This window comes from Mustela nigripes, chromosome 6 (assembly GCF_022355385.1).
Source record: "Mustela nigripes isolate SB6536 chromosome 6, MUSNIG.SB6536, whole genome shotgun sequence".
Classification (NCBI taxonomy): Eukaryota; Metazoa; Chordata; class Mammalia; order Carnivora; family Mustelidae; genus Mustela; species Mustela nigripes.
Window position 1 is genome coordinate 106,226,906 of NC_081562.1, and position 22,373 is coordinate 106,249,278.

At 45.1% G+C, this 22,373-nt stretch overlaps 1 protein-coding gene across 1 annotated transcript in view; it reads right to left on the reverse strand.

The window, feature by feature from the left end:
• Positions 1–8,105: 8,105 nt before the first annotated feature.
• DCP1B (decapping mRNA 1B) overlaps positions 8,106–22,373 on the reverse strand; it is a 54,183-nt gene continuing 39,915 nt past the window's right edge. Inside the window, exons 6-9 of the mRNA XM_059403900.1 lie at positions 15,873–16,001; positions 13,495–14,355; positions 10,913–11,161; positions 8,106–8,328 (exon numbers count right to left, since the gene is read on the reverse strand). Of these exons, the coding sequence (XP_059259883.1) occupies positions 8,248–8,328; positions 10,913–11,161; positions 13,495–14,355; positions 15,873–16,001 (1,320 nt within the window). The 3' untranslated portion in view covers positions 8,106–8,247. The remainder of the gene's footprint in view (positions 8,329–10,912; positions 11,162–13,494; positions 14,356–15,872; positions 16,002–22,373) is intronic.

Here is a 22,373-nt window from a genome sequence, read left to right on the forward strand (position 1 = left end):
TACATAACCTGCCCAGCGCCTCAGAACTAGTCAATGGCAGAGCCAAAAATGGGACGGCAAATCCATCCATCCACAATGCAGGGCATCCTTGTCCTGGGCATGGAGGGGACCTGTCTCTGGGTGGTAGTGAAGGAGGGAAGTGGTGGCCTTTCTACACCCAGGACCACTGGCCACCTTTGCCACTGATCTCCCTTGAATTTCCTTTTTTTTTTTTTTTTTTAAGATTTTATTTATTTATTTGACAGAGAGAAATCACAAGTAGACTGAGAGGCAGGCAGAGAGAGAGAGAGAAGCAGGCTCCTTGCTGAGCAGAGAACCCGATGGGGGACTCGATCCCAGGCCCCTAAGATCATGACCTGAGCTGAAGGCAGCGGCTTAACCCACTCAGCCACCCAGCTGCCCCTTGAATTTCCTTCTTAACTGAAAAGACCCAAAAGGAACAAAGGAGCTGGATGCCGAGGCTGGAGGGAACCACATTTAGTTCAAATCTTTCATTTGACAGAGGTGGCTGATGGGACCTGGCTTTAGTGACACACAGCAAGTTAATGACAGTACCAGGCCCAGAACACGGCCTCCTGGCCTTAGGGCTGCTTGTCTGCAGTCTGGTTTCTTTGAGGTTTAGTCTCAGGCTGGAGGTAATGGCGTGGCTGAACCAGGGGATCTCTGGGGATACACGTGGTGATCATTTGTCCCCAGGATGGTACAAGGTCTAACCTATGGTGTGGTGTGATTATTCATAGTTCACTGACCATAGGGTGACACTGAAGAGGAGAGGGGACTTGGATCTGTGGAATCAGTGGCCTTTAGGCCAGAAAAGACCTCTGCTCACCACAAAATCCTTCCGAGAGGTTCTGTGGGCTTGAGCAGAAGTGGGATTATCATGGAGATCCCATTCTTTAATTTTCTCCCGCTGGAGCGGAATGTGATGGGATAAAGGAAGGTACCCCCCCATCTGAGTAACCCCCCAAATCAGAGGCAGTCCCTACTGGCTTACCAGTTGCCTTAGGTCCTCAAGCGTAGAATGGCCGCAGAAATACGAGGTCGCTGCCTCAGGAACTGCAAAGAGCTCCTCAAATGTGAGGCATTCTTTTTTATCATGTCTAATCATCTTACTTTATAAATAAGAGAAACTGACATCCAGAGAGGGGAAAGAGCACTGGAGCAGGTTCATAGCAAAGCATGAGGTAGAGCCCAGGTCTGCCGGGCCTCGTTCTCTCTTCTGCATGCCCTGGCTGTTGGCGTTCATGCAGGGCATCCAGGCCTGGGCAGTTGGGGGAAGTGGGGAGCAGTCCCCTCAGCAGCCAGTTCAGTCCATTAAACCAGGTGAATAGCTTCAGGTCCCAGTGCGAAGCAGCTGCTGCCTCCCTCAGGCTCTCCAGGAGGAAGTGAGGGCTGGAGCAGGTGGAGAGCCTCCCTGGGCTCCTGAGAGACCCATCTGGGAAACACTGGCAGACACATAGCCTCCTCTGCCCGTGGCAGGGGTGGGTGGTGGGAAGTTTTTGGGAGAGTCTTTGCTGGGACCCACAGACATAGGAAGGCTGTGGGGTGCTTTGCTCATGCCCTGGGACAGAATTCACAGTCAGCCCCTGAGAGATGGTTAGTCTGGGCCCAGGGGACCCAGATGCCCTCTTTCTTGTGACTGGCCCTGCTCTGCAGTCATCAGCTCCAGGAGGGAATCTCGGTTTGGGGACAGACGTGCTTTATCTTCTCCTTCCCCTGAGCTCGGGCTAGCCTGTCCACAGGACCGTCCTGCCCCTTGCCTCCCATGGCTGTGTTCAGTTTGGGCCAATGGGAAAGCATGGTTCTGCCTCTGAATGGATTCTGAAAAACAGCCCAAGTAAGAAGAAACGAACTTCTTCGAATTTCAGTTTCCTCCACCATTAAAACTGGGGATACTTTGCAGGATGTCGGGGCGGTGGGGGGGGGGGAATGAAATAATGTACTAAGTGCCAAGAAAATTGTCTGGCACAGAGGAAGAACTTAACAGGTGCTATCTGCTAGTATTAGTGTTATTACTATGACTACTATTATTATTAACTCCAGCCAGGATTTCCTCATTCAATCTCTATTCCAACCAGTCGAGCAAGTTGGACAACTGGTTTCCTCTCTTCTACTCTCTACAGATGAGTTATTAATCATCTTAGTTATGACTAAGTCTTACTGATTTAGTTTCCTAAATATTTCCTATAACTGTCCCTACTTTTTAAAAGGATCTCAACTCCCCCTGTCTTGGATTAAGTTATCACCCTTTCCCACCTGGGCCGAGGTCACGGCTCCCACTGGCATCTCCATTGCTCAGCCTGTCTTTCCTGCATCCCCACCCCCTCTCCTTATCTGCCAGGGATGTGCGGGAAATGAAGATCTGGCCATAGCACTTCCTGCCCAAATCGCCGAGACTCCCTAGTGTCCACAGTCTGGCCTGGGCTCTCTCCAGCCACATCTCGCCAGCTCTTCATGGAAATTCCAGCAACACCAAGTGGTGGTCTCCTTCCTTCCGTCCCATCCAGTTATGCTCCATTGCGCCTTCTTGCCTTTATATCTTACACCCTCTCTTTTTGCCCTGAACACCTCCCACTTTGTCAGCCCTCACCTGTCCTTTGTGAGCTGGCTCGGGCTGGAGGCCTTCTCCCATGTGCTTTAGGCAGGCTGGAAAAGCCTGTGCTGTCAGCGGCTACCCTGACCACAGCTTGTAACTCGTCTCCCCCTACGTGGACTGTGAGGTCCCTGGTGGCAGGGATCTTGGATTTTATTCGCCTTTGTCTCCCCACACAGAGAGCTCAGTCCATGTTTACTGAATGAATGAATGCAAGTGTGCATGAATGAAATGGCCCCAAATTTGGCAGGTGGAAAAGAGTTTGGGGAAGAGGAGCTCATCTCTAAAGGATAGGGCAGATGGGCTTGCTTTCTGGATTTATGAACCTGAATGAGGCATGTTCCTCAGACACCTTCCAGGGAAAGAAGTCTTTAAGAGGGAATGGAAAGCACTGGGGAGGATGAATGTTTTCCAGGCATCCAAAATTAGGAGTAGCTGTCTTTTTAGCTGCCGTTACTGTGTTTGACCTGGGAACGACAGAGGCATGTGACAGGTGACGGGCATTCACATGTAGGCTGGGCATTTCCCCATGGAACAGAGCCCCCCCCAATCCTATCAGGGTCTGATATTTATGGATTTTCAGTCAAGTCACAGTTTCTCAGCCTCTGGGCACACTGGATGAGCTACTATGCACACAGGAGAGAATAAAACTTAAGGAACTCATAACCCTGGGGAAGTGCTATGGGCAGGAATTACGAAAGCAGCAAAAAGAATTCTGGACAGACCTATGATGGAGCTGTAAACGGCCACCAAGAGAAGCTGGGATCCACCTCATCTTTGAGGCTGCTGGAGTGAAGAGCAAGCGCCTCCCTTGGCCCGTTCCCTGGGGCCGCCACCCCACATTAGACGACACTGTGGTGCATGGATGGCTTGGACCCAAAGCGACACCTTCTGTGTTCCCATGACACACACACAGAACATCAATCTTCCCTCTCCCCTTACTCTCTTGGTTGAGGAAGGAGTCGGGAGGTGATGGGATTCGAATCTAGAACTATTTGGTTCCAACTCTATGTTCTTTGTACTTGGCCATATGGGATAAGCTGCTCATCGCAGCCTAAACGTTGGGAGCCATGTTGGCCTTTTGAGCCCTGGAGTTGCTTGTGCAGGCTCAAGCTGTGCTGAGAAAAGACATGGTTGGCTTTCCCTATCGGCCTGGCAGCAGGAAGGGAGAACCAGTCTCTCGGAGGAGCTAAATGCGTCTTCCACAGAGCCATGTGTTGACCCAACTGGATGGGACCCCCAGCTTTCATCTTGGGGACACAGACAGGACGCAGTCTTCTAGACCAGTGGTCGTATTGTTGCTCAGCATCGCTGAGCTGGGAACACCCCCACCTCTCCTGAGCATCTGTTTCGGCTCCTGCTAACCTCCATGGGATGTCCTTTCTACCTTGAGTTTCACTTGGGTAGTTAGTGCCTTCTGTCTTCGTCCGTAGACCTGTAGGAAAGTTCTCACATTTGGCTTATAACTGTGGGGTCTGCCCCCTTTCTCTTGCCTGGTTAGAACACTCTTTACGTCCTTCCTGATGTGCCCTTAGTTAACTTGCCTGGCTGCACAGTTTAGGCGGTGTGAGCTGGCTCAGAGCCCCGGTGCCTTTCTGCACTGCCCGGCACCAGCAGCGCTCTGCTTTGCCACCTCCCCACTAGTGTTTTAAGACCACAGTCTGCACACGCAGTTTTTATTTGTGTACTTTTCTCAAGGCTCTAAGTTGTTGGAAGGCATTACTCATAACTCAATTTGGTGAATATCTATCTAGATACTCAAGGTTGAGTTAAATATACCAAGTATTTGTAACTGCCTCTCTCACTATCCTAATTATAAGAGGGAGGGGGATGCCAAGCCTTTGAAACCTGAAACCAAGGATTCAGCAAAATGCTGGGGAGACCCACCCATCTGTGCATCCCAGCAACTTTACATGTTGAAGTGTTGCTACAACCTGCTGGCTGCAAATGATAAATTTAGCCCGAAAGATGGCTCAACGTTCCAAAGCCTAGGAAGCAAGCGGATTGCTTTGCAAAGGGAGAAGGAGGCATGTGTCTGAACAGAGCAGGAGCTGGTCAGAACCAGAGCTGGGAGGAGCGAGCTGCCATTCTGTCCAAGGTCTGGAGACGGGGGTCCTAACACTGCACCCTCTGCCTCTACCCTCTCCCAGCCCTGCCCCGCCCCGCCCCAGCCCTGCCCACCAATGCCCGGCAGAACAAAGAACTGTCTTCACAGTTCAATCTGAGCTCCTCTCTCTGCCTGCCTTTGTACTGACATTGAACCCAAGCACAACCTGGTAGGTAGAGGTCTTTAATGTGACACCTCCCATATGTATATTACACACCCAGGGGCGTAGGCTCTAACCTGTGTCAACTGTTGGTTTTAACACCCGAGAGAACTGAAGAGGGCTAATGCTCTCCAATAGTTGGGGTGTCTTTAGGAGGACAAGCACCTTCTTTTCTGATTAGCACACTTCTGCAAAAGGAAGCAGTTAGAGTCCTTTCTGCTAGGGCATGAGAAATACATGTGGGCTAAGAGTGTTGAGGGAAGGATGAACTTACCAGAGGCAAACAATGTGGGCCTTTATGGGAGACCCTTATGCCTGGGAATGTTTTTGCCTTGGGCCTATACCTTCTGAAAGGGCTGGAAGAAGCCAGGTGTGGGTCTATCAGCTGGATTGCATACGGAGACTAGGAAATTCTTAAAGATGCTGACAAAGTTTTCCCTCACTCTGCATTACCTCCGTGCCTAACCTTCTAAATGGGGAAAGTCAGCGATGGGTGTCCTTTCAGAAGTTAAGGGGCTATAAATGCTATTAACAGCACCGCCTTCTCTGGCTTTACAGTTAAAATGGCTCTCTATCCATGAATGCAGGGGCAGGAACAATACTATCGTGGGTTACACTGACATCTTTGTCTTAGAGAGCTCATGGCATTTCCCTTGGGAGGAAGGGGCAGGTGTTACTGTTTTCATGTTATTGATAAAGATGAAGGGGAGAAGAGAGTAAAGTGACCACAGGTAAATAAGCGGCAATATAAGACTTCATACTAAGTGCACAGTGGATGACAAATGATGGCAGACCAACTTCCCTCCAGCAGCTACAGGCCTCATCCTGATGGCCCGGGGACTGGGACCCAGCAAATGACACAGAGGGGGCAGGAGGGAATTCATGACTTCTAGAGTTTGTGGCACAGAGGAACTGTTTTCCATAAACTGCTCCCATGAAAACATAGCATCTCAGAGATGGTCACTTGTGCGGGAACTGAGGGCAAGTCTGTCTGACAAAGGCTGTGTGTTCTGTCTCCTGTACCAGGCAGAACTGGCTTCCAGAACTTCTACAAGATTCACATCCATGGCATTGGATGACACTGGCTTTAGGAAAATTATCTCAGGGTTCCATCTGAAATTGGATTAAAACTGTTGCCAGGGAGCCAGTGTCCCCAGGAGAGGCATCCGTGATCGTCTCAGAATTTGAGGTGTAGAGTGGGGAAAAGAAAAGTTATCTATGAAATCTATTGGAGGTGCCCGAATTCGGTCGATAATCCTTTTTATCTCTTTCTTGGACTCTTTAGAGAAAACTCTTTGTACAAAGCAGTTCTCTTCTGCTTTGCCACAGAGAAGGAACAAACACTCAATCACCAGGCATCATTTCAAAGGGTGACTTAGTCTTTGGTTGAAATGAATTGGGCCTGTCACTTTTAAAGTGATTCATTCCAGTAAAGGATGGAGAATTTATTACTTTTCAAAACAGATCACTGTGGTGTTGACCTAAAAAGGTGCGAGTGAAGCCTGCAGTGCGGGTCTGACCATGCCGGGCCCAGGCTCTTCCTTCTGTCACACAGCACGGTGTGCCTTTTCTCAGGAGGTACCGCAGCTGAGGTCTCTATTCTATTTATTTGAGGCTGAGGTTAAAAATAAATAAATAAATATTTCAGAAAGTAGATACTTTCTACTCCCAGATAGCTTAGCAACATTTAAAATGGAATTCGTTTCTCCCTAGTTCGAGAAGCAACTCTCAACATGTAATTACGATCAAAGAAATTTTTTTTAAAGAAAAGGTTGGCAAGCAGTTAAGTGTATCATTGATTTTGTTCCAATTTTAGTATGTGTGTTGCAGAAGCGAGCAGCATCACCGATTTCGGGATAACAGATCCATGTGTGTGTCTCTCTTTTCCCCATTCTCCTTTTAAGAACGTGGAGATATTACACATGCAATTATTAATTTCAAGTATTTGGTTAGAGCATCACATGGGTTTATGTCTGTGTGAGATGATGTAGGAGAGGTCAAAAAAAAAAAAAAAAAGTCCCTTCCTAAACGTAGGAGGGTAACAGTAGACTCCTTGGCCTAGTGGACAGCACGTCATGAAGGGTCAGTGAGAGTCCAATCCTTTCCCGCCCACCTTTTCTACTTAGAAGAGAAAGCACGCTCCCGAGGGAGGTGTGGGAGGTGGTATTCTGAGGAACACAGCTGATGGTGTGCCCACAGAAGGGCCAAAGCTTAAAGCCCCAGTCAAAAGCTGTGAGGAAACCTACTTTTTTCCATGCCTCCTGGGTGACCCATAAAATGAGAATAAAACCTGTTTGCTGTGCAGTAAGCTAGAGACTTTTTATGCTCTAAGAATAAAAAGGGCTATAGAAATGCAAAGCTTTATTTATTACTAATACTCAGCAGGGACTAATTCCCATATGGACATTTTGGGGCCTGAACAACTTGGCAAGGGCTCTTCTGCCTCCCTCCAAGATTAAGATCCTCATCTCTGGGAACATCAAAATCAATCTGCTATGATAGCTTGAAGAGTCCTTATCCATCAGGCCCTAAACAATCTACTATCTCTCTTCAGAGGCAAAGAAAAAACTTTAAAATCTTCTGTGACCTTCCTCTCGTCATGTTTTGCTGAAAATGACAAAATGTTCATTGGGAATCACAGGCAGGCATATATTCTGCTGTTGGGTCCAAAAAACAAAACAAAACAAAACAAAACAAAACAAAACAAAACAAAACAGGAGCTGGGATAAATGAAGTGTTACAGGAAATCTGGGCCACTTGTGGACTCCTAGAACAACTATCCTCTAGAAAGTAGCTATAAATACCTTTGGAAATAATTTCCCTTCAAAGGCCCAGGGAAAACATGCCAACTGGATTTTTACAAATGAAAGGTTTACTTTGGTAAAAGAAAACCTTTTACTTCCAAAGGCTGAAAGGCCTAGGCAGGGCTGGGTAGGTTAGTCTGTGGGGTGACACTGCCACCTGGTGGCTGGCATCCATGATGGCATGAGGAGCACAGCAACGGGGAAACCACTGTTCAAAGAATAACCAGAGCTATTAATAAAAAAGAACCTGAGTTTCCAGAACAGCCCTTCCTACTGAGAAGCTAATTCTTGTAAAAGTGGCCCCATACAGGCAAGGAAAAAATAATTTAAGCTTGGAATTTACTGTGTGATATGAGCAAAAGACTTTGTCTCTCCACTGGATTCTTAGTACCAACTCTACTGAAAGATGTGTTAAAACACACACACACACACACATTTCGACTGAAGAAAATTCTGAAACATTTTACTTCATATTATATATACTTTTTTTTTTTTAAAGGCAGAAACATTTAGGGTCACACCATTGACGCGAAAAAAACCTTGAGCCACAGGACCTTGAAAATCAGTCTTAAAATGTTTTGCTTTACATCGTCTTTTTCATGGCTGCTTGAGTCATGCTGAAGAGATAAGCTTCATAGATGATATTTAAGAAGTTGTCATCGTTCTGGAAAACAAAATCAAAAGACCCAAGGGAATGTGATTTGCTTGGCAGAAACCAAAGTAACTGAACTGCTATGCTGACACTAGGATGCTCATCTCTACCAGTCTGCTCCAACAGCTGGCAGTTCTTCACTGCATATGGGAATCTTTTTTTTTTTTTTTTTTAAGATTTTATCTTTTCATTTGAACGAGAGGGAGAGAATGAGTGGAGGAGCGGCAGAGGGAGATGGAGAAGCAGACTCCCTGCTGAGCCAGGAGCATGACCTGGGGCTCAATCCCATGAGATCATGAGCTGAAGGCAGACGCTTAACCATCTGAGCCACTGAGGCACCCTGAATATGTGAGTGTTAAGTGCAAATGGAGGCAAGGGCCGGAGTCAGCCGCTGGTTTCCAAGGATCAATCTGGGAAGCAGCAAGGGCTTATTACATACAGTCCAGATGGGCAGCCCAGCCACATGGCAGAATGGAATGAGGTTCACTCAAGAAAAGCCTGGGTCTGTTGTGTGAAAAGAAGGCTGGATTGGGAGGTAATGGGAGGTAATGATCCAGATCAAGGGTTCTCGAAGTTTGGTTAGCAGATTGCTGGTGCTTCTTAAAGGTCCCCCGAAGTCTCCCACAAAGTGTATACTTTGCTCTTGGCATTAGTTAAGATTTACTTGCAATATGCCACATTTTTCTCATCAAAACCTGCATAATTCTCCCATCAGTTACAGAAAGTTTTTGGTGTTGGCAAGTGGGCAGCCGTGAGACTGGTAGGCTCTGGGTTCCTCTGCCTGGCTAAGGGCTGAGGGAGAATCATGGGTCTAAACAGTGGGGCTCTTGGTTTTTAATTCTAGAGACTTCTCCCTCCCACTCAAATCCTTTAAAGCTTTAGCAATTCACCCACATTTCACATTCCCCCTTCATTCCCTTTTAGCACCCCACGCACAGAGCTAGCATTATTCTCATGCAATGAAACAGAGCAATGTTATCTCAGTTTTTCCTTATCCCACCAAGTCCCTGTGCGTGAGACTGTGTCCTATCGACAGGCAAAAGCTAAAAACAGACTGCGTGAGTGACTTCAAGAGTTCATCAGGAAGACGATGTCTACAACACAGGAAAAGTAAAGTGTATGCAGAGAGCAGAGGGAACATAAATGTAATTTTCCACCTAGCAATAGACAGGGCCTGCTCTAGACTTTCAGAGTCTTGGCTCCTATACAAAGATCTATGGAACCATGTTTTTTAAATGGAATGAACCAGAAAAATGTGAAACTTTTCAATTCAAATTTAAGGTTTTTTTTTCTTTATTGCTCATGAGAAAAAGAAGCAGCAGCAGCAGCAGCAGCATCTTAAAGATGTCCTAAGTCCTTACAAACTTACCAGGAATGGCTGACTAGGTGGGAAATACGTTTATACCAATATTTGTCCGTGCATTAGTATGGCCACGCATGTGTGGTTGATCCTTATCGGACTGCTAGTCTACTTTAACACTCAGACGCTCGTTTCTAGCCCCCGTGCCTTCCCTTCTCTCTAAAACACGTGACCTTTAAATAGTTTTTTAATAACAGAGACCAGTCTTTTCAACTAGAATGAGACAACTACAAAGTGCTAGGCAGCCCTCCGGAAGTCTGCTAAAGTGTAAGCAAAGTACCACAAAAGGTTTCTTAAAGAATGTATCAAAAAGACACCTAACTGTTCACCGAGGGGCCTGAAGCCCGTCTGGGTGAAGGTGCCCCACTTTTCAAGCCCTCGCGTATATTTTCCGGGCATGCTTCACTAGGTGGACGGCTGACCGGTCTCCTCCTGGGGGCCCGCCCCTCCCACCCCCATCACTACTGCCGCCCCCAGGTTCTGTGCCAGGGAAGGAATATTCTGCAGCCAGACTGGGGTTGAATCCTAGCTCTGCTGTTTACTAGCTGTGACCTCAGGCCCATCCCTTAGCCTCAGTTTCTTTGTTTCTACAACAGAAAAAAAGTAGGGTTGTTGTACAAGGATTAAATGCATTAATGTAGGTGAAGCCTGGGCACGGAGCTCTCCGAAAGTGTCAGCGGTTATGTGGTGAAGACCTCACAGGGCCGAGCCAGGCACATGGCTCACAGAGAAGTCCCGGCCCTCCATCCTGTCCTCATTAGTAGGTTTCAGAATTATTTGTAAAATACGCCCTTTGGAATCCCAGCCACCACTCGCTGCCCCCCTGCACCCTCCTCCTCAGCAGTCCGTGGGAGCCTGCCCCCGCCCCCTGAAATGCCCACTGCTTGCCCCACATGAATTTGACCTCTACTGCCTGCCTGCCGGCGAGCTGTCTGCGCACCATGGGGCACCTGTTCATGACACAGCACGAATTTCTTTCTTTTCTGGCAGGTGACAGTTTGGAGGACTCAGTCAATCCTCCATCCTATGAAATACTTGATGTTGGGAGAAGCCCAAAGCCACGGCCAGTTAACCGGGCCCAGAAGCCATGCGGTTTAGGTTGAACTGTCACGCGGTCTCTTTATTCTCAGGGAGGACTAAGCAGGCATTAGCTAACTGACACTTTCTCTCCCTGTGGCAGCCCCCCAGTGGGCAGTGCTGGTAAAGGAAAGAAAGGAGAGAACGTGGCCCTCCTACCTGAACAAGGTACAGCAGTGCTTCCTGGAGCTGGAGCTTGGTGAGTGGGCTGCTGGTGACCACGGGGGGCTCCGGGGCCGGCAAAGGCAGGAGGAGGTTAGTGGAAGCGGCAGCAGTTTCTTGGCTTCCCAGGGGCAAGAGCCCGGCGTCTCTCTCCTTCGGTGGGGCGCAAGTGGGTTGTGTGAACACCATGGGGGACATGAGCAGAGAAGGAGCCCGTGTGGCGGGGACGCGCGGAGGTGAGGTGGCCTGCTCACGGCAAATACACACAGAGGGCAGCAGTAAGTACCGGCTCATCAAGATCAAAGGGAGAGGGGGAGTGAGGTCCCTGGCTGGCAAGCGTGGAGATAAGTGGGTCTCAAGAGTAATCGTTGCCACTCCACCGGGGGAGGGAGGGATAGGGGCGAAACCTGCAGGAGCCTGATTCCTGGTCGGATCTCAACACAGGCTCCTTTGTCATCATTACAAAGCAGCTCAGGTGGTCTGTGCTGCCCCCGTGGCACAGGAAGCTAGCCCCGAGTGAGAGTTTATCTTTCTGGTTTCTTACCATCGCTTGGCAGCCTGCATTTAAGTCTGCTGGCCTTTTCCCTGGTTGTCCCTAGTCTGACCTCAAGCTTCAGCAAACCCCCTGGAGTTGCTGCACTTGCTGGGGGCACACACACATTTCCTCCATGTGGAGGATGCTTCCCAGCCTCTCCGCCTGCTGGCTCACTTTTCCCTGGGAGGCAGGCACGCTGACCAGTGTTCACCACTCCTGTGTCCCTTCCTGAGAGGACGTGACCGCTTGTGGACAGCATACACTGCTGGTGTCTCCAGCTCAAGTTCTGGGGTCCAGGAGGGCTGGTTGTGCTCGGCACTGCCAGTGACTTGTCTGTCCCCGAGAGCATGTCTACCTCACTTGGCTAAAAATCTAAAACCAAGTTTTCCAGTAGCTTTTCCCATTATGCAAGTGACATTTTGCTCTTCGTCTGACTCCTACCGCTAGCTCTCATGTGCTTCTAATGCAGGTGAGAAAAAAGAATGTTACTTACCAGCCTTCTAATGCCCCCAAAAGAACTCACGAGAAGGGGGCCATAAAGGCCTGCAGTCTAGAAGCTGCTGTGATTTCACCTCCTCGTTATGTTTGTGGTCAGAAAGAAGCATGGAGGAAGGTAGGTTGCTTGTCTCCTTTAACTGTCCCTATCTGCCCTATGGAGCCAGGGAGCTAGCATGGATGCCGCCCCAGCGGGTCCCAGCACCCGCCCTGAGGAAGAGCACATGGTCCACACCTGGGTGCTCAAGAGAAATGAGAATTGTGTCTGCAGAAGCCAATGTCAAAGTACTAACCCCAGCTTCCCTGTGTCCCAACTAGTGTCCTAGTTTTCCTAGTGTCCCATCCCGCCAAGAGAAAAAAAGCAGGTATGAAAGAGAGGGGACACCATGCAGCGAAACGAGGTTGTGGGCAGCTAACAACCATTCCTTTGTGACTGTAATAAATAAAGAACAAAAACACTTTGACTCGGGCTCTCACATACACAAAGACTTATGCTACGTGCCCATCATCTTTGTTTTCAAAAAAGTGAAGGCTTGTTGAGGAACTGTTGTAAGCTACTTGCCAAAACATGACAAAAGGACCAAGGATGACATCTGTAATAAGCAGGGAGAATATCTTAATTATTAAACCCAATGCCTTTTCAATGAATTTGTACCAATCCAAATGGGGAAAAAAAAAAATCAGTCAGATCTCCAAATGTTCCTCACAGGCCATCAAATAGCTGTGGTTTCATCGCTGTTTCAAGTTACTGATACATAGAGAGCCACCTTCCCTGAAGGACAGGGTGTTTCTAGAACTCACCGTATCTTCCCCTGACTGGCACTGTGTGTGTGTGTGTGTGTGTGTGGCGGTGGTAGGAAGGGGTGGAGGGTGAGTCAGATGGCAAACTTACTTACCCCTCTCTTGATCTTCAATAAGCTACAGTGGTGATAGAAATAAAAATAAAAATAGCCTGTACCTTTGAGGAGGTGATACGTTTTTCCTGTTGACTTCAAGCACCCCCACCCAGGACCATGTGCCTACAGAAGGGGTGAGTACTTAAGCCTCATCACAAACGATGAGGTACGTGCCCTCAGGTAGCACAATGCCCGGCATGTAGTAAGTGCTCAGAAATATTTACTGACTAAATAAATAAATAGTAATGATTTTAAAAGAAGAAGAAGAGGCCAGATGTCTGGCATCTCAAATGATTTCAACGCAGACGGGAAATGTTCACAGTCAAAGATTTGGGCGTTTTCTACACATCTCTGTTGTTTTCCATGTCTATGGGTTTGTTTCAGACCTTGTAACACTGTGAAGATTTAACTTGACAAAGAAAGTACTTCCTAAGGGAGGAAAGCCCCCAGATGGCTAAGCAAAGAAAGGGCTGTCTCTCCAGGAGGAACGTTATGGGGATAACAAGGTGCCAGATGTGGCTTGTGGTGCCCTGTCCTACACGGAAGCATCCCCAGAGCACTGAGGCTGATTCTAAGTCTCATCGAGTATTTACGAAGCGCTAGAGCAGTACAACCTCCTGCTCCTCCCCCTACCCCCTCCTGAAGATATCTACCTGAAAAAGAGGAGTCTGCTTTTCTGTGCCAGCTGTCTTGTCCATCCAGGACTCCAGAGCTTTCCGTGTCCTGGAGCCCTGAGCTACCACAGGAAACTTGGCTGCCAAGGCTGGTCGGTTAGATGTGTGCAGCTGCTGCTCCTGCTGGACAGTCTGAAGCTTCTTCAGTAACTCCTGAGGGGAGATCACTCCAGAACTGCTAGTCTGATTGCCAGAGTGGGGAAGCATGGGTCTTGGGTGTGTGGACGGCTCTTTGCCATGAACCTGGTGTCCTAGTGGCTGAGCTGGAAGGGAGCCATTGAAATACTCTGCCTGTGCCTGAGCCTGCCCCTTTATTGGGGCGCCAGGGGTGGCAGCGGGGAGGGTGGTGCTGAGGTTTGGGACAGCTGAGCTGGCAGGGGCTGCTGTGCTAGGCTCAAACTTAGTTGCTGGCCTTGGGCCACTCTGAAGCTTCTCCAACAGGCTCTGAGTTCCGGAAGCACTTTGTACCCGCTGAGAAGTTCCAACACTATGTGTAGACCCTGGCTGCACAGGTCCCAGAAAAACTTCCCCAGCAGAACGGGTATTGCCATTTCTGCAGGGCCGGTTCTCAGACAGCTCCGACAATGGGTGGAGGTCTGCACTCCGGACCATGAGTTTCTGAATGGCGGGACACAGCTGCTTCTCGATGGTGGGCGAGTGTCTTCTGGGTTCCTCGTAGGAGAGGGAGCGTACGACCCCCTGTCTAACGGGAAGTGGCTCCTGTTGCTGCTGCTGCTGGTGGATGGTCGGTGGGGACCCCACGGTTTCCTGACAGGTGGATTTGTCCTGCTTCCCAAAGAGAGCTGTCAAGGACAAGTGTTGGGGCTCGGGGTCTAAGGTCTGGAAAAAATAAAAATGTCTGAAAATGGGTCTACGTACAATTTGTTATATGGTGGGCTAGGAAACATTACTAACCTGACTGAGCGTATCTTTATTTACATAGGATCAGTTACAGAGAATGAAAAACTTGATAATTCTAATCAATTTTACAAATGTAAGACTTCCTTTCCAGGTAAAAAAATTTTCACAGGCTTCTTCGCTCCCATCCCCCAGAGAGCAATTGTTTTTAGCACCTGCTCATGGATGAAATAGCCCTTGATGGGCCTGAGGTTCACAGACAGGGGGCCACGGTGGTGCAAAGTTCTAGATACTAAAATGGAAATAATCTCTTCAACAGGAAGTCTGCCTAACCCTGCAGAGTATAAGAAGATGTTGAGAACATACAGGAATATGGGGATGTCAGTAGCCTTTCGCAGAATTAGAGAAATTAAGGATAAGTCGTTTAAACTAACTTGATCCCTTCAGCCATACACCAGTAGCTTTAAAAAATCATCTTATGCATACATACAACCATCCCTGATCTGAGTCAGTCATAAAGCTACCTCCTTCCTGCCCTATAGCCCTTCCTGCTCCTTCTGCTGTTCTCCATGTTGTTGGGCTAAGAAAACATGAGCTTCCTTCTAACATCAACATATTCCAGTTTCTTTATTAAAATAAAAAACTTCCATGGAAGGCAAATAATAAAAGCAAGCTAAGAGATAATTAGAAAAGACTTATCTTTTCAAAAATTCAATACAAGACTTTCATTAGCCAGTCTTTATGTCTTTCGGCTCTATGATCATTTTCAAAATTGATTTAAACGAATTCCTTTTAAAAAAAACCCCAAACCCTTAATAAGGAATAACTATGGGAAGTGGAAATAGCTGTACTACATTGACAATCAATAATAGGACTTTCAGATTAACAATTTTGTTATTGCTGCACTATTCTGCAAACTATCATAGACTCATACCAAAAAATGCTATCATTTTCATATATTGAGCTGCAAATACAATGATAACTCAGCAAGTCTACAGAGGAGTTTTATATCACTCCTTAGAACCGGAATCCCTTTCTATACACACAGTGCCCAGCACTGTAGCCGGAAAAGAGGAAGTGCTCAGAAATGTGTAACTGACTGTTGTTGCTTTGGCTGTCCTCCTCTCAGTGGCCTTGGGAAACCAACCACCTACCTAGGAAGAACGCAGGCCTGGCAGGTAATACTCCTGTCAGCTCTGACAGTGTTATGAGTACACTGTTTTTAAAAAACACATTTCCTCTGAGGAGTTCAAGTCCATAAGAGATGGGCACGGAATATGGCAGATGCCAACATTAAAAATATCAACCCCCTTCTAGGAAGAATACATTATTAAAATGAAAACAATCTCCAAGTTGAAATCTCTCTTTCTTGGATTTACCCTGAAGCACCTCTGCTTCACCGCTGGACAGCACCAGGCTCTCCCTTGACTATGCTCTGGGGAAAAGTTCTTTCACAATCCAGTAGGGAAACTGCAAATGGAAAGCAGAGGACTTCTTACCTGGCTGGGCCGAGGTATGCGCTGTTGCTGGTTTTCACTGGGCTTCACTGGAATTGGTTTGATGAGATTGGGGTTGTCATAGATGGCAGATGAACTGGTTATCTGTTTTGGCTCAGAACAGGTTTTACACTGAAATGGAAAAAAGCACCTCATTTTGGGTATAAAAGAAGCTCTCATCTTTTTAAAAGAACATAACTTCTCGCTCTTTCTTTTATCTAATTGGTAGCTATTTTTGATAGACTTTCATGTGAAAAGGAAAATGACAATCTCCTCTGATATGAGGGATATAAATCAAGTTGCAGTTTAATTTTTCTTAGTTGCATAATTTCGGTGCCCTAAAATACTATGGCATTAGCCCTAAGACTGAGAGGCTCAGAGATACTTGGATATTTGAAAGGCTAAAGATATGCTTCAGAAGCAATAGTTTAAAAATATCTAGTCTAATGCTTTTCAATGACAAACAGTGATAGAAACAATTCTTTAAATGCCACGTCTGGATTACAGTATGGTTTTATTCACCCATCAGCAGTTGATTTAAAATTGGAAGGTTGTATCACCAAAGCAACTGACCCGTTTTATTTTACAAACCAAAAAGTAAAGCTGACTCACACCACTGCCTTAAAAATTACTAACATCCTCTTTATTTAATAGTTGGCTTTTAACATAAACAGAATAATTCATAATAATCCGAATAAAGTAACTCTGAGCATTCTGAGCCACTCACTACAAATTAGAACTTCACAAAGAAAGAGAGGAGAGACAAGACCCATCATTTCAAATACTGAATCATTATCATACATTAATCTAACCAACCATACAATCGCTAAACACAGTAGGATTCATGACACAACGCAGTGATGATGGCAGTCATTTATCTGGTTAAAACACCAAATAAAACTGAATATAAAATCACTACCTTCTATTTTATACTCTCCATAGCATTGCTAGTTTCAACCGTCAAGGACTCAGGTAAGAAAATATTTCACACTGTTCCTGACATGGAATGAGACATAAACATAATCTCAACCCCCAGGGACCCAGGGTTTCCAATGTGTTTCATAATTACTGGGTTGTATTTTCTAATTCAAGGATGTAGGAGCATGGGTCAATCACCACCAAGTTCACTTGGGCTTGTAAAGTTAATTGTACAAAAGACTAATCATTTTCTTCCAAGAATTCTATCAGTAATTTGGATATTTGGCACTAGATTAAGTGGGATGTGAAATTACTTTATGAGTCATAAAATGTTATTTCTAATTCTTAGATGAATGCTGGTGGTTAATGGTATGGCTGCATGAACTAACTGGCCTGGCTTTCCAAGGCAATAACCAACACAAGACACCTACAAAATTTTAGCATGAAAGCCTTTAATTTCTGTTTGCTATAGAAAAGAAAGTGGATGCTTAGATTACATTCACTGAATGATGCTGTTTGTATGTTTTCTTTTTTTTTTTTAAGATTTTATTTATTTATTTTACTCACTTATGAGAGAGAGAGAGAGTGCAAAGCGGAGGGGAGAGGAGCAGAGGGAGAGGGACAAAGAGACTCTGTGCTGAGTGTGGAGTCCGATGTGGGGCTGGATCTCACGACTCTGAGATCCCAACCCCGAGATCACAACCTCTCTATGTTAAGAGACCTTGAATTTCAAACCAAGAAAAACAGATTTTTCCCCACCTTCCCTATACATATATCCACACCGGCTGAAAGTCTGCCCTGTCTCTTGCTATGCATAAGCCCTAGATATCCTTTCTAAGTAAAATTGCTAGAAGCTGTTTTCTATCACTGAAGCCTTGCTTTCACGTAAAAATTGCTCTCTATCAAATTGCTCAGAATTAAACATCATCTACCTCAATAGTTCATAGCTCATTTTCCAGCTGTTTAATTTTCTATGCTTCTCCTGACCCAAATAACTTCAATATATTTGGAAAAAAAAAAAAAGAGTTGGAAAAAGTGTATAATAGATTCTCCATAGAGATCCTGAGGCACTTCTTTAAAGCCTTAAAAACTGTGTCACATGATCCCATTTTCTCACACACAAACACAAACATATGTACTCATGCCAAGAGAAAAGTCTGGAAGAAAATACACTGAAAGCATTAAAAGTAGAAATCTTTGGGTTACAGGATTATGGATATTTTTTATTTCACTTTTCTACTTTTTTGAATTTTCTCACTGAGCATCAAAAGACAAAGTAATTTCTTAAATTTTATAAATAAGTCACAGTATATTGAAAGAGAACTATTAACTCTTGCCTTAAGCCACAAAACACAAAATAGTCCACTTCTGCATACTCAGAACTTAACTACACAGCCAAAGATCCTTTCTGGCCTTAGTTCTTCCTCTTACTGTGAGTTGGTGGTTTTACTGTTCATTTGCATCTTAACCCGAGCCTAATAGGGAGGAGGTAAAAGGAGGTGAAGTTCAAATTAACATGCTGCCTTATAGTAGATTCACAGAAAATTGTTTCTTGGGGGAAAAACATAAAATATTGGCCAAAATAAGGTTTTTAAATTCTTTTGTTAACTTCATCTAACAGTTGCATCTGATGTCACTAGGCTTTACGTTACCAACAACATATACCTCTAGCTGAAATTTCTCCTCCTCTTATTTTTTGGGTTTTCATAAACTGAAGTATTTTAAAGTAAGGAAGAGCTCAGAAGTCACTGAGTTTATCAGAAAAGTGACATATATTTTCCTAATACCTCAGTATGTCCCCATGCAGTCTCTTCCTGAATACTCCCGGTGATGGGAGAGCCACTTCCTTACACGAGAAATCCTAGGGAAATCTTGTCTTCTTCTCTTTTGCCTCTGTCTGTGTTCCCCCTCTCCCATACCTCCCATTACTCATGAACTCCACATTTTCTGAAATGTCTGTGTGTGGGAAAAGAGGTTACACGAACATAGCAAATATAAAGCAGGTCTGCACAACGCAGTGGAAGTTCACGGGGAAGCATACACATCAGGTTGTGCAGATCAGAAATAACAGGATGGGCAAAGCCCATTTGAAATGGGGCCTGAAAGACTGATCATACATTGACAGGTAAGGAAGGAGAGGGGACAGCATGGGAAGAAAGCCCTGAGGCCGTTAGAGGAGGCAGCACTGTTACTCTGCTCGGCAGGAGTTTCAAATATTTGTAGAAGGAAGTGTGGGGAGAAGGTAAAGAGGTTAGGAGAATAACCTGGGGCTACGTTATGCAATCCTTGAGGAGTCTGAAGGTCCATATGCTAGGCCATGAGAAACCAAGAAGAATTTAGACCAGAGAAGTAACAGGTGCTCCTGGAAGGTTACATCCTCTGGCTGTTAATGGCAGAAGGGATATTTCTTCTGTTGTTTATCACACAGTTGGAGCAATTAACGTTATGTATATAACACGTATTTGATTTTATAGAAAAGCAAGTCTATATACCGATTAAACATCTGCATTTTATGTCAACATTATAACAATCAATCTGGGGAAGCATAATGATGAATAGAACATTGCTTCAACCTCAATAAGCTTATGGTGCGAGAATAATAATAATAATAATAATAATAAACGAGGAAGAGCAAAATAAATTCTAAATAGTAACAGACTGGTGAGTTCAGTGGAAAGAATAATTAACCTGAATGAAGAGATCTGGGAAAACTCCGTGTAAAAGGTGGAATTTTAACTGGGCCTTGAAGAATATGAAGATTCTGAAGGGCAAAGAAAGTGAAGGGGAAACACGGCAAGTTGCAGGTACAGTTTAAAGTGATGGTTTAAGTCTCCGAAACCACTTATGAGTGTTTCTCTGTGTGTGTGTGCATATGTGTGTGTGTGTGTGTTCTGTGCTCTTTTGTGAGACAGTCAGGTGCAGCTAGAGGGAAGACACTGGAGAGGCTTAGGGAACAAATAAATATACTTACAGGTCTTAGCAACAAGAGGCCACATGGGGGAAGTCTCAGGATGGGCAGGAGACAAAGCAGGGGCTGAGGGGAGCCAAGACTAGAGCCTCTACTGGGGTTTCTGCACTTTAGGATTGGCTAGTCTGGATACTTTTCAGTAGGCTTTAAACTATAGGGTGATCCCTAGTCCTGTGACCTGAAATAATTAAGGCTGAGGAATATTGCCTCCTGGGGTGCTGGGGGCCAGATGAAGAAGGGATGGCTCTGGAGGCTAGTTTGCATGGCAAAGGCAGCCTCTGACTGGGCCCTTTGCTAGCTCTAAGAATTAATTAGTCCAGGGGAACCTGGATGACTCCGTTGGTTAAGCAGTGAGCTCTTGATCTCAGCTTAGGTCTTGATCTCAGGGTTCTGAGTTCAGGCCCTTTGCTGGGCTCCACGCTGGGCATGGAGCCTACTTATTAAAAAAAAAAAAAAAATTGTCTAGCCCAGAGAGGAGGATTCTAGCCCCAACCAGATGACTTTTAAGATGTCAAATATCATAAAATAAAAATAATACAATGTGTGTGTGTGTGTGTGTGTGTGTGTGTGTGTGTGCTGGGAGAAGGGAAGGAGGAGAAAGAAAGTAATTTTTGTTCAGTATATGCCTTTTTTATTTATTGGCCATTGTTGTGCTGTCTTCACAGAACCTAAGTTCCTGGAAGGCAAAAATGTCACCATTTGAGACTGATCGTTAGGGTGCCTAACATAGTACAATTAGGTAAAGTATAATGAATTGACAGTTGCCAAGTTATTAGATGTCTTTTAACAGCTGCTGAAGAATTAAGCAAAATGGAAAACTAATACAGAAATCGTTGTTACTGACCGCATCTGGGATTGAAGCACTTCTGTCCAGGCCCTCTGATTGAAGGACAATGAAACTGTGATTAATGCATATTCCTAGGCATTGAGTCAATCAACAACCATTTATTGAGCACATATGTGCCAGGAACATTGGAGGCGACTAGGCTTATGAAGATGAATACAGGGTGTTTGTTCTCTGTGCTCGAGGAGCTCACAGTCTACATCAAGGGCAAGCCAACCATCAAATCAAAGCCAGGCTGGAGAAAACGGGCCGGCTGTCCTTTAGCATGCCCCACTGCATTCAGGACTTTCCTGATTGCTCCTTTGTCATGCCGTTTGATTTGTTTTCCGACTGCCCCTCTTCCCTTTCATTTTTAGTAAATTAGTTAAGTTTAAGAAAGCTCACGATGGGGATGGAACTAGAGGGTATTATGCTAAGCAAAACACGTCAGTCAGAGAAAGACCAATACCATATGATCTCACGTGGAATTTAAGAAACAAAACAGATGAACATAAGAGAAGGGAAGGAAAAATAAAATAAGATGAGAACAGAGAGGGAGGCAAACTGTAAGACTCTTAACTCTAGGAAGCAAACTGAGGCTTGCTGGAAGGTGGGATGAGATAATTGGGTGATGGGTAGTAAGGAGGGCACTTGATGTAATGAGCACTTAACTAAATTGAATTTAAATAAAAAATGAAAAGATTCAGGATCAACAATATATATTTCAAGGTGGGGCTACAAAGTCCACATTATATCACATTAGAAGACACATGTAACTGATTATTCAACCTTTAATGGCACTGGTCAGTGGGCTCACGTGATGGTAGACTGATTTTCATGGTGCAGTTTCCATCAGCCTTTCTAATATTTACATTACTAACGATCATCGCTTGAATCGCTTATTTTACTAGCATGGTTTTAAGTTCTATCATTTCATCTACACTCAATAGCTGGAATTCTTTGGTAGAGAAGACTTTACCTCATCAACCGGGATCATGTGGCTCCTCTGAAAATTTGTCTCTCCTGGTCAGACAGGATAAATGTTTAATTCCTTCCCATTAACTACCAATTTTCAGAGGAAGGCGCTGGTATCTTAGTACCTCCAAGAACAGACAATAATTACTTTTTGTCCTGTTTTATATTTTTGGTCTGCTTGCTCACTCATCACCATGAACTCAGAGCTTATATGTGCTCAGTGTGTTTCAATTTACTGTAGTCTTTCTTGTTGATGTCCTTACTCAGTGGCCGCTTCAACTTGATTGCTGTGCCCCTTTCATAACACCCTGTTTACTTGATTTTCCTAAACCCAGACATGGAATTGGAAATTTCTTTAAAGAGCTCTGCTACCTTTTGGCATGAGGGGGAGAATAGTATTTAGTAACAATAATCTGGGGGCCAGAGGTGCTTGCTGCTCCTGAGTTGTCACTTATTTCTAGGTCTCTTCAGGGAAAAAAGTGAGTAACTACATATTTAAGAAACAAAATATGAACTAACTCTTACATTCCAACTTAAAATTTAATGTTAGATGGTTTTAACTTAATATCTTTTTACACTGAAGGTTTTGTTCTGACCGCATAAACATACTCATTTATTATATCCACGACAGCTAAAAAATTACAATGCCCATATTACCATTAACAATGAAACCACTGAATGAAGTTTACAATTTCTTTGCAGTTCTTTTTGTCTAAGGGTATTCAGTTCAAATATGGGGTTCTTTTTTTTATTTTATTTTATTTATTTATTTGACAGAGAGAAATCACAAGTAGATGGAGAGGCAGGCAGAGAGAGAGAG